Genomic DNA, 14,824 nt, shown 5'->3' with positions numbered 1-14,824 from the left:
AGAGCAACTAAATCTAAAATGTAAAAGTAGCCAAGATTGGTAGTTATAGTTATAATAGTCATAGCAGTAGTAGCTGTAAGTTTTCACCTATACATACATAATAACACATTAACATTTCTACCATTTTCTTTATTAATATTTCACTATTTCATAATAATATTATTAATATTATATTATTATTTATAGTAGCAGTAAAAATATGTAATAGTAATATCTTAATAATTACACAAGTTTGTGGAAATAATACAAACACAAAATTAAAGAGTAGCGCTTCCTAAAAAATTAAACAAAAAAAAGTGAACGGAGACGAGGTTTATGGTTTTGATAGATGCGACGTAAATTGCGTCATTTCCTCTTTTATTTTGACAGATCGCGGCAGTCACGTGACCTCCTGATCATATGACCTACCGGATAAACAGAGCATAAAATGTGCACCAGTCAGTGAGAGACAGAGTTGGTTTTTAGTAGCTTACTTGGTCGCTCGGCTCCCGTTGTGTTTAATTTTATCTGTTCGGAGTGAAGAAGAAGAAACTTGGAGGAGCTGAATCCAACATGGAAACCGGAAGTTGGACTTCTGCTGGGTTCTTACTGCTCAGCGCGCTGCTCTCCGGACGTCTTTGTGCCTACAGCCCGGCTCAGGTACACTGAAACTGTTATTAACCGATCGTTATTATGCTATAACGCTGTTATTTGCTGGTTGAAGCAGGTAAAAGCCGTGCCAATAAAGCTGTTGAATGTAGTGGTTCATTTAAACCGAAATGGAGAAATTCAGTTATGTCATCTATAAAGCAGGTGGAGTGTCAAACTCCACCCTCTTTATTCCAGATTTACAGGAGCCAGACTTTTCTGTAAGGCTGGTTTGGACTCGTGATTTTTTTTACAGGCTTTTGGGGAAAAAAAAATATTCCAAGTTGTTTATATCTGCTGAAAGGTTTTTGAAAATTGTCTTTTTGTCACTTAACACAAACAAATGAACCATTGCATTATTACAAATATTCTATATAACCTACTGTTGTGCATGAAGAGCAACATTGAAAGTAAATGCCTTGGCAGTTTCATATTCACAGTGTGTCAGATTACATTTTTTTAATTGTATTCAATTATAATTCAGTTCCACCTGGATACAGTAATTTCACTGACAACAAGATTCCCAAGGCAAAAACTCTGCATATCTTCATATCTCAAGATTTCAAAATAAATCGGATTTGGGGCTAAAGATGCTAGGAGCCCCGTCAATTCAGATTTCCCACATTATATTCTACTTTCTTATTCCTATTTGTTTGGTTTTCTATTTAAGATATCTGCAAATATGCTCTCACCAGCTTTATTATTAGGTACACTGGAAGTGAAGCTAAAACTGAGTATCAGGCGGAAGAAAAACTTGGAAGTTATGCGATTTAGAAACTACAAGGGTTGTCGGGTTTACAAATAATGAATAATAAAAGGCAACAATGGGTTAAATAACCACTGAATACAATCAAGGTATGTTGAATACCATTGCAGCCTTAAATCAGAAGAGCCAAAGTAACAGATGGCCACACCACATATCATTCATATCAGCTAAGAATGGGAAACTTTGGCAATAATTGGCACCAACTCATCAAAACTGAACAATAATAGATTGGAAAAACGTTTCCTGGTCCAGTGAGTCTTGATTACAGTGGCAACATTCAGATTATTGGGTCAAAATTAGGAAAAAAATAACATAAAAGAACTGATCTATCCTGCCTTATATCAATGGTTCAGGCTGGTGGAGGCATTGCGGATATTTTATTGACACAATTCAGCATTAATTAAGCACCCAAGTATTGCTGCTGATCATTTCCATCTCTTCATGATGACTTCCTCTGAAGGCTGCAGGATAATGCACCATGTCACAAAGTATAAATCACTTGAAACTGGTTTCTGGAGCATGATAGTGCCATTCTCCAATGGCCTCCACAATCGCCAGATCTCAATTCAATAGATCAATTTATGTGGAGACTTGCATCATGGATACCCAGCTGATAAACTGGCAGCGACACTGGGGCGTTATCATGTCAACAGAAATATCTGAGAAATGTTACTGATATTTTGTTGAATCGATTACACAAAGAATTTGATCAATTCTGACGTTGCCGTCTATTCAGTCTGTAGAAATGTTATCCAAAGAGTGTAGTCTTCTTATCTGTGCAGAATATTGCGGACATATTCAACGGAGAGTCTCACATTTCAGATTTCTATACCGGGCCAATCAGCAAACAGAGAACTTCTGAACGATGACGTAAATTTTCTGCGCTGTTTATTTATTTATTTTTTATCAACGGCAGCGGGGAACGTGAACGAAGCCGTTCAGTCCGTGTTGGTCGCGCTTACAAATACTAAATTAACATTAACAGTCGCCTCGTTCGGCTCGGTACTTCTCTCTTCGCAGCGGAGGATGGCTGCTTACAGCTTACGCAACGTCCAGTACGCTTTACAGCGTCGAACTGGCGCGTTACATACGTCACGGACAGACGTTAGCATTGGGTAAAAATTTAAACTTCAACAGATTCCATGCTTCCATATCGTTTGTATGAAGCAAAACAAAGAAAAAGGGGCTGTTTTTTAATTTTAACCAGACTTCTTGCTTCTAGGAATATTTTTATTTATCTGCTCTGTCTCCTCAAACCTCCAGTCAGATGATCGTTTGTACGTGCCAGGTTCTGCTGGAGGTTTCTTCCTGTTAAAGTGGAGTTATCGTCATTAAATTCTGAAAATACTTGGAAGAAATTTTGTTTAAGGGCAGCATTGTTTAAAATCAACGTTTTTTAATGTTTATATAATGGTATAATGTTATATAACATTATAGTAAACATTTGGTGGTACTGCCTGAGTTTATTATATAAACTAATTCACAGTCCAGCGTTCCTAAGAATGGTTGTAAATGCCATAATGGAGGAGCATTGATGTGATAACTTAATGAAGGCGGAGTGTAAGACAGAGGAGGAGCTTCTTAAAAAGACAGAAGCATCAAATTTAATTTGTTATGGTTGATAAATTCAGCATTATTATGACAGCGAAAGGTAACATAGCTACTTGATTGTGCTATAAAACGGCACAATGTACCTGGAAAATATATATTACCGCCCTTTAAGAAAAAAGTTTAAAAGTAGAGTTTGAATGTTGCTGATGATATAATATATCCGCAGTCATTCCAGATGTTAAACTCCAAGGCTCATTAGAAAGGTATTTACATACATTCTAGTATTATTCAGGTGTAATCATGTTTTCTTCACCTGTTTGCTGTTTTTTCTCACAACATGCAGAGAAATGCGGGCGAGGTTGCTCAAGGCTTTGCTTTGTTCTTCCCTTTCACATACTCACCAGACTGTAACAAGACTGCTGATGATACAGATATTTTTTCATGCCTCAGCCTGTTCTGCTCTCAAACATTCAAACTATTTATCCTTCCCTTTGTCGGCCTTTACTATCCTCAACGCTAACTCTTTATCACCTTTTCTGTGTTGCTTAGCTTGACCCTCTGGTGTTTGAGGAGCAGCTGCTGTGGGTGAGCGGCGCCCAGGGTCAAGTGAACACCTACAGAATCCCGCTCATCACTTTTACTCCCCAAGGAAGCCTGCTGGCCATCGCCGAGGGCAGGAAGTCGTCGTCCGGTGACATAGGAGCAAAGTTTATCGCAGTGAGGCGATCCACTGACAAAGGCAGGACCACCACACTAAAAAATATCAAATAAAGCTTCACATACTTATGGGTTTTGGATAGACTCTTAGATCACGCTAAAGCATTTGGTTTCCAGAAAGTTGAGGTCTGTTTCACTTCCATCATATGCTACAGGAAACACCTGGTCTCCGACCGCCTTCATAGTGGACGATGGCAGCTTTACAGATGGCTTGAACCTGGGCTCCGTGGTTGTGGACGAAGAGGCCGGTTCGGTGATTCTGATCTACAGCATCTGCTTCCACCTGTACCACTGCAAGCCGGCTAGCACCATGATGGTGGAGAGCTGGGACGACGGCCTGAGCTGGAGCCGACCCAAAAACCTCTCGGTCCAGCTGGGAGTGAAGGCTTTCGCTCCTGGGCCGGGATTCGGCATCCAGGTGAGAAAGGAGATCCCCGATATGCTTGAATAACATCGCATTAGAATTCTTCATACATGAACTGTAAGAATCCTGGTTGGACTCAATAAGACTTGGGGACCCCTTCTAAAATATATTGATAACTTTAACTGAAGGATTGATTTGATCTTTGATGTGATCAAATATAAGTCGTACAGAAAAGGAGGTAGGTGAGATCTGAGAATTAGTGGTGCACCGATTGCAGTTTTCTGGTCGATCGCCAATTACTGAGCTCTAAAAAGCCTGACTTGCCGATTTCGATTTTGGCTAATACCATTTTTATGTCTGAACTGTCGCTAAATATAGCAAGAAAGTTGCAGAGTTGGCAACAGTGGGGTGAATATTGTTAATTGCCAACGTGCAGACCTGACCTGGTGGGCTGGTCTGTCAGCCAAACGTCTCTCACTGCAGAGCAGAAGAGGACAGAGGTTGATTTTTAGACCTTTGCCGAGGTAGATAAGATTGGTAAGTATCAGCCGATCTCCCAAAATTAAGGAAATCTGTGCCGATAAATTGGCTGCCTGTGTTGAATTCATAGCTCTTGTTAGCTAAATTAATGCACCTCTAATGAGTTGTTCTTGTTCATTTATGCCACTTTTGTTCTGTTTTTGTATTTTCTTTATGATTTTTTTATGGCCAAATTGAAAAAAGAAGACAAAATTGTTCTGTTGTTGCTCTGATTTTTCACAACAGATCCCTCAATAAAACAGTTTGACACGATACACACGCTTCCAAATTGCAGCAGGAATCCTTAAAAGGTTTAAATTAATACATCTAAAATGTGAAATTCTGTAAATTGGCCTTAAATACGTTAACGCAAGTCCTACATTTTGTCGTGGCATTACTATTTAATTTTGTATTTTATGTAGTTTATTTTTCTCAGTTGAGGCTACTGCTAACTAGCTGCTAATAAAACCTTGCTAGCTAGCTTGCTCTTTTGTTTCTATCATTGGTAAGTGTAAATTATCTCCATTTGGCTGGATGACACTTTTGTTGCTGTTGGAAATATTAATTTAATTAGACCAATTTTAATCAAATCTTGATCATTATATTTAAGAAAAATGTTCTACTAATTAAGTTATATATTGATTAAACTATGAGTCTAAATCTAACCTAAATTGAGGCCTACTCAAAACAATCATGATCAGTCTAATATTTCAACATGCGCTAAAGTTTAAACCTCATTAAAATTAGCATAATTAAACTAATATTTCCAACATTGCCAACCTGTATGATACTTCGTCTTTTCTCGACACTACTATATAAAATATGCCGTTTTTTTGTACATTTCTGTTATAATTTAGGTCTTAAAGTTTATTCATAGCGGTCTTAAAATGTCTTAAATTTGAGTTAGTGAAACCTGCAGAAACCCTGGCGTGGCTGTGCTGGTTGCTGGGAGACGGAGCTAGGAGGCTGCAGTTTAAAATGTAGTTTTCAGATTGTCAAAGTAACAATTTTCCATCATATTTATCAAGGAGAAGGACGAAAAAGTTTTAGATGTACAAGCAGAACTTCATAGGGTTTATTACAACTTTTGACAGCATTCACCAAGTGTATGCGCCCAGTGCTCTACCTCAGGTTAAAATTATTTTTCAGTAAGCCACACTCTGTGTAGTGGCAGCATTTTGACTGAAACTCTGCTGATAAGGTGATGAAAACAGGATAACACTATTGGTGCTTCCTCCTGAACAATATTACTGTAACTGATGGTGGAGATGCAGAAAGTGCCTACAGCAAGGAAAGCAGCAGCAGAAACCTGTTTAGCGAATAATTACCTTGAAATTGAGAAGGTGCGCCATGTTTTCTGCAATCCAGTCACATTTAAAACAGTCCTGGAGTGTCTGCAGATCCAAGTTCAGTTTTAATTTAGGGATAACAACCACAAAGAAAGAATTTTAACTGTTAAGTTAGCAAATCTTTAAGCTGAATGGCCTGTTTTACAGCTGCATTTTATTGCGGCCATAAGAAATCACATGTGCATGTTATATCTTTCACATCACATGCACATAGTTAAAGGCTTGAGATAATCATTTTAGAAGAATCTTTCTGAGTCAATGCAAAGGTATTCAGCTCCTGAGTGAGCAACAGCGTTTATTTTATTTCCTTCATAGCTAAACATTGAACAATTGTGGTATTTTTGTTTTTCAATTCTGTTTACAATAAAACAGGAAACGAAATTAGTTCTTGTTTCGAGTCAGGGGAAAAAAATCACCCTAAAAGCCTCAATAAACATCTGATGTGGGCAAAGGAATATGTTGATTTCCAGGTTGCAAATGTTCTAAAAAAAAAAAAATCATCCACCTGGATTATTAAAGCTAATTTTTGTATTTCATTTTGTTGTTGTGTAGCTACACTGAAACTTGCCATACTCATATATAATTGTAATTGCATTTATCTGATCTGGTCGGAGTGAATTTGCAACATTTTGTCAGTTTGTGAATGAAAACTGTTTGTGGACAGCAACAGAATCGTGATTTTCAGCCTGGCTGTTTAGGTTGATGTGTTAATTTCATACATTTTTACCTTCCTTTGTAGTTTCACTCCATACTGAAAATAAATGCCCAAATTTATCCATCCTTGCCCCCATTTTTAAGTGTAAAATATTGATATGCGTGGAAATGTTGCGTTTTTTTCATGTAAGCTGGAGCTGGAAAAACAAACCAACATGTCATCTCCAGTTTTAGGTTGAATCAGGCCAGGTTGCAGCGAGAAAACATGGTTTTATGGATCCCTCTTCATGCAACACTCTGCATGTGATGACATGATTTTATAGCAAAATTAGCCACAAGCGAAGCCTGCCACAGTCCATTAAAAGTGATGTGAAACCTCTGAGATGTTTGCTGTTGCGTTTGGTGTCAGCAGCTTCTTTCTTTATGAAATGAAAACGTTTCCCTCTGCATCAGCTCAGATGTTTCTTCAATTCTTAGTGAAAGAAAGAGAATCCCAGCCTCAGTCGCTTGATAATAAAAGTTGCTCTGGGCATTTTGTTGCAATCCAGGAGACAGTCAGACTGAACAGTCTCCAGGCTGAGTTTTATGTTGGAAAAAAACCCGTTGTTTTAAAATGTAGCTTTATATTAAAGCTAAAAATAGAGCGTGCGAAGAGCAGATAAACAGTTTCCAAAATGAGGAACTGCATGTTAGAGCTGAAACCATCCAGCATAATTTTAACCTTTTATGTTTTAAAAACAACATTTTATTGACTCACTTGGATTATCTATTCTCCTAATATCAATACAAGTTTGAGTGATTTGGTTATCTGTTGGTGGACAAAGAGAAGTGAAAATTATCTCCCTGATTACAACTCTGCAAACACTACTGGGCGTTGCGTCGTCTTTGTCACCATCTTTTTGCCCAGTGACTCAGGCTTCAGGCAGATAATTTGTTTAATTTGCTCCCGTTTTGTTTGTTTTCTTGTGGATTTCGGTGCAGATACTCGACAGGGCAACGCTTTCTGTGTCGGGCCAAAGAAAAAAATAATGTAAAGAAATAGCTTTTATTTTTGTTTTTGCAAAATTACCAATAACACCATTATACCCACCAACAATTTCTTTACTTTTTTCTAATATGACAAAACTTTGTCATATAAGATTTGCAATGCACGTCTTTATCCGACATAATAGCTGTTATGTTACTTGGTTTTTTAATTTTTCTACACTTCTAGTAAAGTTATGCTGTAGCACAGGAAGGTAGATTTATTTTTACGTGTTTTTCAGACCTCCTCCAAAGGGAAGGATGTGATTGTGGAAGTTGCTGTAGCTGGGTATTTTGAGGACATTTTATTCCTGGTCCAAACAGGAACAATGGACTTTGAAAGTGCTGTTTACATTGCGGGCACCAGATTATCAGTTACTGTGTCGCTACAACCTATAAACAAAATAATTCATGAGTTTGTTCTTTCCTTTGCCTCTTTTCCTACAAAAGAGACCTTGAAATCTTATAGTTTAGTATTATATAGGAAGTCTGACACCCTTTAAGGTACATTTATTTATTTTCAATTTCATTTAATTTGATGCGGTTCCTCATTCAGGCATCTCTCTCACATGATTGCAGATGAAATTAGAAGCTTTTTTTCCATTTGTAAGCAAAACCAACAGAATTTGTCCAACACTAAAACAATGTATCTTGCTTTTACATCTCATCTCTACTTATGTTGTTTTTATTATGCATCCTTTGTTACAAATGATCAGCCATAAGTTAAAGGAATGCTATGTTATTGCATTTTCGGCTATAAAGTATTTGCTTTCTTATTTAAAAACGGAATTGAATTGTTTGTATTTTGGTATTTGTTTATTTTTTTTAAAGAATACTTTATTTTGGATTTTTGTAATAACATCACAAGTATTAACTGACAGGACAAAATTGGTTCACAATAAAACACAATTCAAACAATGAGACATACCTAAAGTAAAATAAGTTTATAATAATATAACACAACAACCAAATGACAAGAAGAAGTGGATAGGGGCGAGTAAGGTGGGGGAGGAGGGTAACCAATAAGGATGAAATAAAAATGTATATGAATTGGAAATAGGTTGAGAGACAGATGGTATCAGATTCGCTCATAAATCCTGTGAGTCCAGCTCCATTACAGGAAGATCAGTCAATCCAATGTGCTGGTAGATTTTGCATATACCTTAAAAATGGCTGCCATATTTTATAAAAAGTCTTACTTCTATTCTGCATCCAATAGGTTATTTTTTCTGGGGTCACACAGCTAATGATCTCCCAAACCATATTTTAATTGGAAGGGGGGCGTCTGATTTCCACTTTGTTGCAGCACATTTCTGTTATGTGTTTTTAACACTGTATGATAAAAAATCTGCAGAATGTGACATTTTTTCTTTTCGATTACTCGATTAATCATCAGAATAAACAATCAAGTTACTAAAATAATCATTTGTTGCAGCCCTATACAGCACTCTGGCAGTTTGTGTCCAGGATGTGTGGGGTTTGCAGCAATATTAGCTGCCTTTTTCAGATAAAGACTGTGCGATGCATTCATTCTGTTTACCTAAAAAATGATAAAGACCTGTGTGATAACAATAAGAGCTGTTAAATTCTGCACCCTTTGTGTCCTTTTGCACTATAGAAGCGCCTTGATCCTGCAAAGGGGCGGTTGGTGGTGTGCGGCCATGGGACGATTGAGGGGGACGGAGTGTTTTGCATCCTGAGCGACGATCATGGAGAAACGTGGCGCAACGGAGCAGCCCTCAAGAGCATCCCTTACAACCAACCGAAGAAATCTCAGGACTTCAACCCTGATGAGTGCCAGGTACATTTCTGTCCAGACAGAGAGGATTGCACGCTGCAGGATCCCATTTTTTGTTTTATTTATTGCACTGTTTGTAGCACAAATATGCTGTTTTCTCCAACTATGACTAAGATAACTCCAAGTATTTCAGCAGTATGGTGAGCAGTTCCAAATTTCTTTTGTTTTTGCTTTTTGTTTACATTTAAATGTTTTACATGTTAATATCAGGTAAAGTCACTGAAAAACAGCTGATGTTAGTCTGAATCTGAGATCTAGCGCCCCCTGGTGGCTGCTATGTTTTTTTTCCAACACAAAATCTGGTTATGAAAAGTTTTACCACTATCGCCAAAGGTCTTGAGGGGTTATCATTCCTTTTTTTACAATAAAAATTTTAAATAAAAAAATAAATCAAACATGCAATATTACAATTTTAAAAAGGAATTACTTTAGGTCCAACATAGTTTCTCAAGTGTTTGCCTTAATAAAAGTAAAGATTCTCAACTTTTTATATTGAATGTGTTTTATTTTGCTGTTTAGAAAATGTTTTTACTATACAACAATGAGAACGTCATTCAAAAACATTTGCTGCATTTATCCTAGTTTAAAGAATGGTTGTTCTCAAGTCCGTCTTTTGAGAACGAAGTCTCAGGAAGTTTGCTTTCATTTTATGACATCAAAATGAAAGCAAAAAAAATATGATTGATAGAAGAGAAATGCTTTGTGTTGCATCCAACATTTTAAAAAAACAAACAAAACAGTTTTAGATCCATATTAAAATATATTCCAAGGACTGCAGACGGTTCCTGGGTCCCTGATTCAGGACAAGATGATGGATGGGTGAACAGAACAAAAATTAAATAAAAATAATTACACATTCAACAGAAGTTCAGATTCCATTTTTTCTATATTTTCACTAACTAAAACTCGGTGTTGGATAATATTATCCCTTACTGGAGACTTTTTGGCCACACTCATTGCTTTTACAAACAATATTTATTTACTTTAAATGTAATAAATGATGCTTTACTTAATACCTGATTGCATCAACTGCAAAGTTTCAAACCTCTGTTGATGTTGCACCAAAGGTCTCCATTTTTTATTCTATAAACAAAATAATATTTGGTATTTTTATAAGGATTTTGAGCTTTTTTATGCTCCGGAAAACAAATCACTGTTCCTAACATACCTCCTTTCTGTCCGTCTGTTTCTGCCTTCCTGCAGCCGGTTGAGTTGATGGACGGCAGCATCATGATCAACGTCCGGAACCAGAACAACTACCACTGCCACTGCCGCATCGTGGTGCGCAGTTTGGACGGAGGCCTGACTCTCCCCGTAGAAGAGCTGTTCTTCGACACCGCGTTGATTGATCCCGCAGTCGCGGCTGGAGCTCTGCAGAAAGACGGAGTGCTCTACTTCACCAACCCGTCTAGCGACCAAAAGAGTAAAAACCTTTACAAATATTCGCTTTTGTTGGTAAAATCAGAAGAGATAAAGTTACCTAGCTTAAGCTACGTTCATACTGCAGCCGGAAACGACCCAATTCCGATTTTTTTTTTTTCCGCCTTAACGCGACCTGTATCGGATCTTTTCATGATAGTTTTAACAAAACAGATCGGATTGTTTTTCAAATGTGACCCAGGCCGCTTGGATATCCGATACGATCCAGAGTTTTTCAAATGTGACCTGAATCCTAACGCCCAGGTCGCGTTCATCTGAACGGAACGTCATTGATACTCGACAAACGTCACTATTCTGCGTCCTGATACACGCAAGTAGGAAGAAAAACAACAACGATGGCGGACGATAATGAGGATTAAGTTGTTAATATTCTGGCTCCGGTCGGACAACAACTTTAAAATCAATACGCTCCTCCGTTAGCATCCATGTTTACTTCCTCAAACACGGAGCTCTTCTTCTTCTTGTTATTGGCGCTTGACAAAAGACGTTAAGTAGCATTATTGCCACCTACTGGTATAGGGTGTAGTTCATAAGGACTTAATTCTATCTATCTATCTATCTATCTATCTATCTATCTATCTATCTATCTATCTATCTATCTATCTATCTGTCTGTCTGTCTGTCTGTCTGTCTGTCTGTCTGTCTGTCTGTCTGTCTTATATAAAAATGCAAATTCTATGAAGCAATTTAGTTTACTTTAAAAATCAAATAATGATTTGTATATGCTTACTTACTACCCAAGTTCTTTTTTAAAATAAAAAAACCTAACCTTTTCCATAATAGTTTCAAATTCTCTCTTCATATAGCTTCTCTCTTTTACTTTTTTACAAACACTGAGCACTTCTTCTTCTGCTTCTTTTTTATGGCGGTTGGCGAAACACTGAATACGCTCTCTAAATGTGACATTATTGCTCCCTGTACTGCGCACGCAGGACACTTTCAAGCCGTTTGCAGTTCACACTGGAGATCATATACAAGTCGCATTTATTTGGAAGTGTTTAAGACAAATAAATCGTAATTGGGTCCATCTAGGCCGTAGTGTGAATCATAACCTTACTGAACTCTCCTCAGGAGTAAACCTGACGCTACGATGGTCGCTAACGAACGGAAAAACCTGGGAGAGCAAAGCAGTCCAGATCTGGCCGGGGCCGAGCGGCTACTCCTGCCTTACATCTCTGAACGATGACTCTGTAGAAGACCAGAAATACATCTTCGTCATTTATGAGAAGGGCCACAAGGACATCATTGAGACCATCTCGTTTGTGAAGATCCACCTGTACGGCGGGCGGTAGGACAGGTTGGAGGTAAGAAGAAACAGCACCACCAGGAGTCAATCGATGAAAATATTTTCACTTTCCTCTGATTTCCTATTTAATTCTGTTTTGTTTTCAGGTCTAAACCTTAAAGGGAAAAAGGATGCAAGAAGATAGTACAACAACTTTCTCAGGAAGAGAATAAGAGACTTTTTAAACACACTTAAAAAAATGGATGTTGGAAAAAGGAGGCCCTGCACTGTGAATTTCCGGCTTCTTCATCTGTTTTTCCTACTTTTATTATTTTTATAACAAAATCTTGTTTTGCCAAATAATTGATGAGCCTCAATTTGTATTTTAATGGACAAGGCATTTCTGAACAGGAGATTCTTGGGGAATACAAATGAAAGAATGATTCATCGCTGCAAAATCACAAAGTCTTACCAAGTATTTTTGGTCCAGTTTCTAGTGCAAATATCTTAGCACACTTGAAATAAGACAAAACTAACTTACAAGTAACTTTTCAGCAAGAAATAGGAGTTTGTTTAAGTGAATAATTTCTTAATATTGATTAAAAATTCTAGTGGCAGATTATTTCATTTATAACATGCAAAAATGTCTTGCTATAATTGAAATAATTTGCCAATGGAACTAGAACTGTTTTTTTAAAAAAAGACTTTGTGTTTTTGCAGGGATTTATGCTATTTTTACCACAACAATTATATGGTTTACTTTTAAACTTTGTCTTTAGATATGCTTGGTGGACTAATTTCTAAAAACGGCAGGAAAAATAAAATTTTTCCTTCTACTTCATGGAAAGATTTTACACGGGCGTTCCAGACGGCCGAAGCCGGTCAGCTCCTTGGAGAAGACATATGGGCCAAATCCAGCCTGCATCGAGTCGCAGCTCATGGATGTTTTTGTGTTTATTCCAGATGCTGAAACTACGACATCACTAAAAACTATTTCTGATGTCAAGAACCAGGAGGTCTGAATCAAGCTGCTTCCTAGAGTAAGCGTAAAACTCATATCAACAGTTATTTAAGTCACTTTAAATAATGTAACATATCGGTACATAAAAAACGCTTTAAAGCACATGTGTTAAACTCGAGGCTGGTGGGCCAAATCCGGCCCAACGTAGCTTTTTATGTGGCCTTCTAGGTTCTAGATTAAACATTAAGTCTGCTTAAATATCATGTTTTCAATCAAATCAATACAGTGTTTATCTGTTTACTATAAATTATATCAGTCAGTCCCTCCAGTTGTGAATTATTGTGGAAATTCACACAAAATCAACAAATACCCATGCTTTTTGTGTTAATACATAATTGGGAGTTTATTGCAGATTTTTCTCAGAAATTGTCAAAAACTTTCTTACTTGTACTAAACAGTTGCCTCAGCTTTAATTGATCTCAGGTTATAATCCATAATCTATACAGCGAGAAATTAAAAGTTGCATTTAACGTCATATTTCCAAATTAGCACTATAAACATTTTGATTTTTGCACCAAAAACAATCGCAAAATTCTGGAGGGACTGAAAATATATTCAATATTATTTAATTTTGAGAATTCATTAATGTTTTTAACAGTTTAACGAGTTTTATCAATACATTTTGGCACAAACGGCCCTTTAAGAGCCCAAAATGAGTTCAACACCCCTGCTCTAAAGGTACTATATTTGTCTGACAGCTTGGGAGGTTTGATACAAAGAAAGAAAGAGGTTCTATGTCAGCAGAATGAGCAAATATGTGTGAACTAATGTAAAATATGCAAAATGGTCGAGAAAAATCCAGAGTCTTCTGCAGAAAACAGACATTCAGAGTAAAAAACAACCTTTTTATAACATGACTGAATTCTCTGCTATGTAAAGTCAGGTTTTTATGCTGTGTACTCGCTGTAAACCAGAGGACTTTATACATTTTCCAGTGATTTTGAGTGTTCTGGGTTTGAGTTTCACATGATAGGAAAAAGCACAGAGAATAACTGTGAAATTAGATCCCACTCCTTTTTAATCTTTCCACAGTTTCCAGCCACTGCAGTGAAATCCTGTTTTTACCATGAAACAAAACTTTTATTTTTTAAATAGGTCTTATTGTTTTGGGATTTCATTAAATGTAGCAGTGAGATATCTGGTATAGCTAACATATGAGGCAATTACTTTCTTTATGATTCATTTGAGTTCAGAAATTCTGTATTTTCTTCCCTCCATAAATTCATGCATGATTTTTTTTCTTTTGTTTTATGTAATTACATAAAGTAATATAAATAGTCTTATGGGATAATGCACTTGTATATTTTTGTAATACCTTTTGTTGAGTTTGAGTGATTTAAAACAGTTGCAATGTTGTTTTTTTTATTATATTTGTATGTGAAAGAGATGAGTAAATATGACCTAATTATCATAAAATACTTTGAATTCACTAAGATTTTTCTAAAGTTCTCAAATGACAAAAACATCTAGTTTCTGTCTAAACACAAACTAATTCCCAGCAGTGGTTTATTTCTTTATGTTTTTCATCACAAGACACTTTAAATCCATCCCTCTGCGCTGTTAGGAGACTGTTGCTTTTTGAACTTTGACCTTATGACTTCATAAATACAAATTCCCAACATGTTATTGTTTTGAGGGAATGCTGTTCAAATAAATAAAATCAGTTTGCTGATTATGTGTTATATTTATTTATGGAAAGTATTTAATCTGTAGACTTGAGTCTGATCCTGATTCCTATTACTGTTAAAATAAACACATAATCCTATGAGA

At 36.7% G+C, this 14,824-nt stretch overlaps 1 protein-coding gene across 1 annotated transcript; it reads left to right on the top strand.

Annotated features, from left to right (window-relative positions):
- The first annotated feature begins 387 nt into the window (after positions 1-387).
- Positions 388-12,302, top strand: neu1 (neuraminidase 1). The gene is made up of 7 exons (XM_028036732.1): positions 388-639; positions 3,494-3,683; positions 3,817-4,079; positions 9,189-9,371; positions 10,572-10,791; positions 11,880-12,112; positions 12,201-12,302. Exons 1-6 carry the CDS (start codon positions 553-555, stop codon positions 12,098-12,100), a joined length of 1,164 nt encoding a protein of 387 aa, XP_027892533.1. The 5' UTR covers positions 388-552; the 3' UTR covers positions 12,101-12,112; positions 12,201-12,302.
- Positions 12,303-14,824: the final 2,522 nt, after the last annotated feature.

Source organism: Xiphophorus couchianus, chromosome 13 (assembly GCF_001444195.1).
Source record: "Xiphophorus couchianus chromosome 13, X_couchianus-1.0, whole genome shotgun sequence".
In the NCBI taxonomy this organism is placed as follows: Eukaryota; Metazoa; Chordata; class Actinopteri; order Cyprinodontiformes; family Poeciliidae; genus Xiphophorus; species Xiphophorus couchianus.
This window is presented reverse-complemented; position numbering and strand designations above follow the sequence as displayed.

Coding starts and splice junctions, on each gene's coding strand:
- neu1 (XM_028036732.1), top strand. CDS start 553: ATGGAAACCGGAAGTTGGACTTCTGCTGGGTTCTTACTGCTCAGCGCG. Junction 3,684..3,816: donor GAGGCGATCCACTGACAAAG/GCAGGACCACCA, acceptor CATATGCTACAG/GAAACACCTGGTCTCCGACC. Junction 10,792..11,879: donor CCCGTCTAGCGACCAAAAGA/GTAAAAACCTTT, acceptor AACTCTCCTCAG/GAGTAAACCTGACGCTACGA.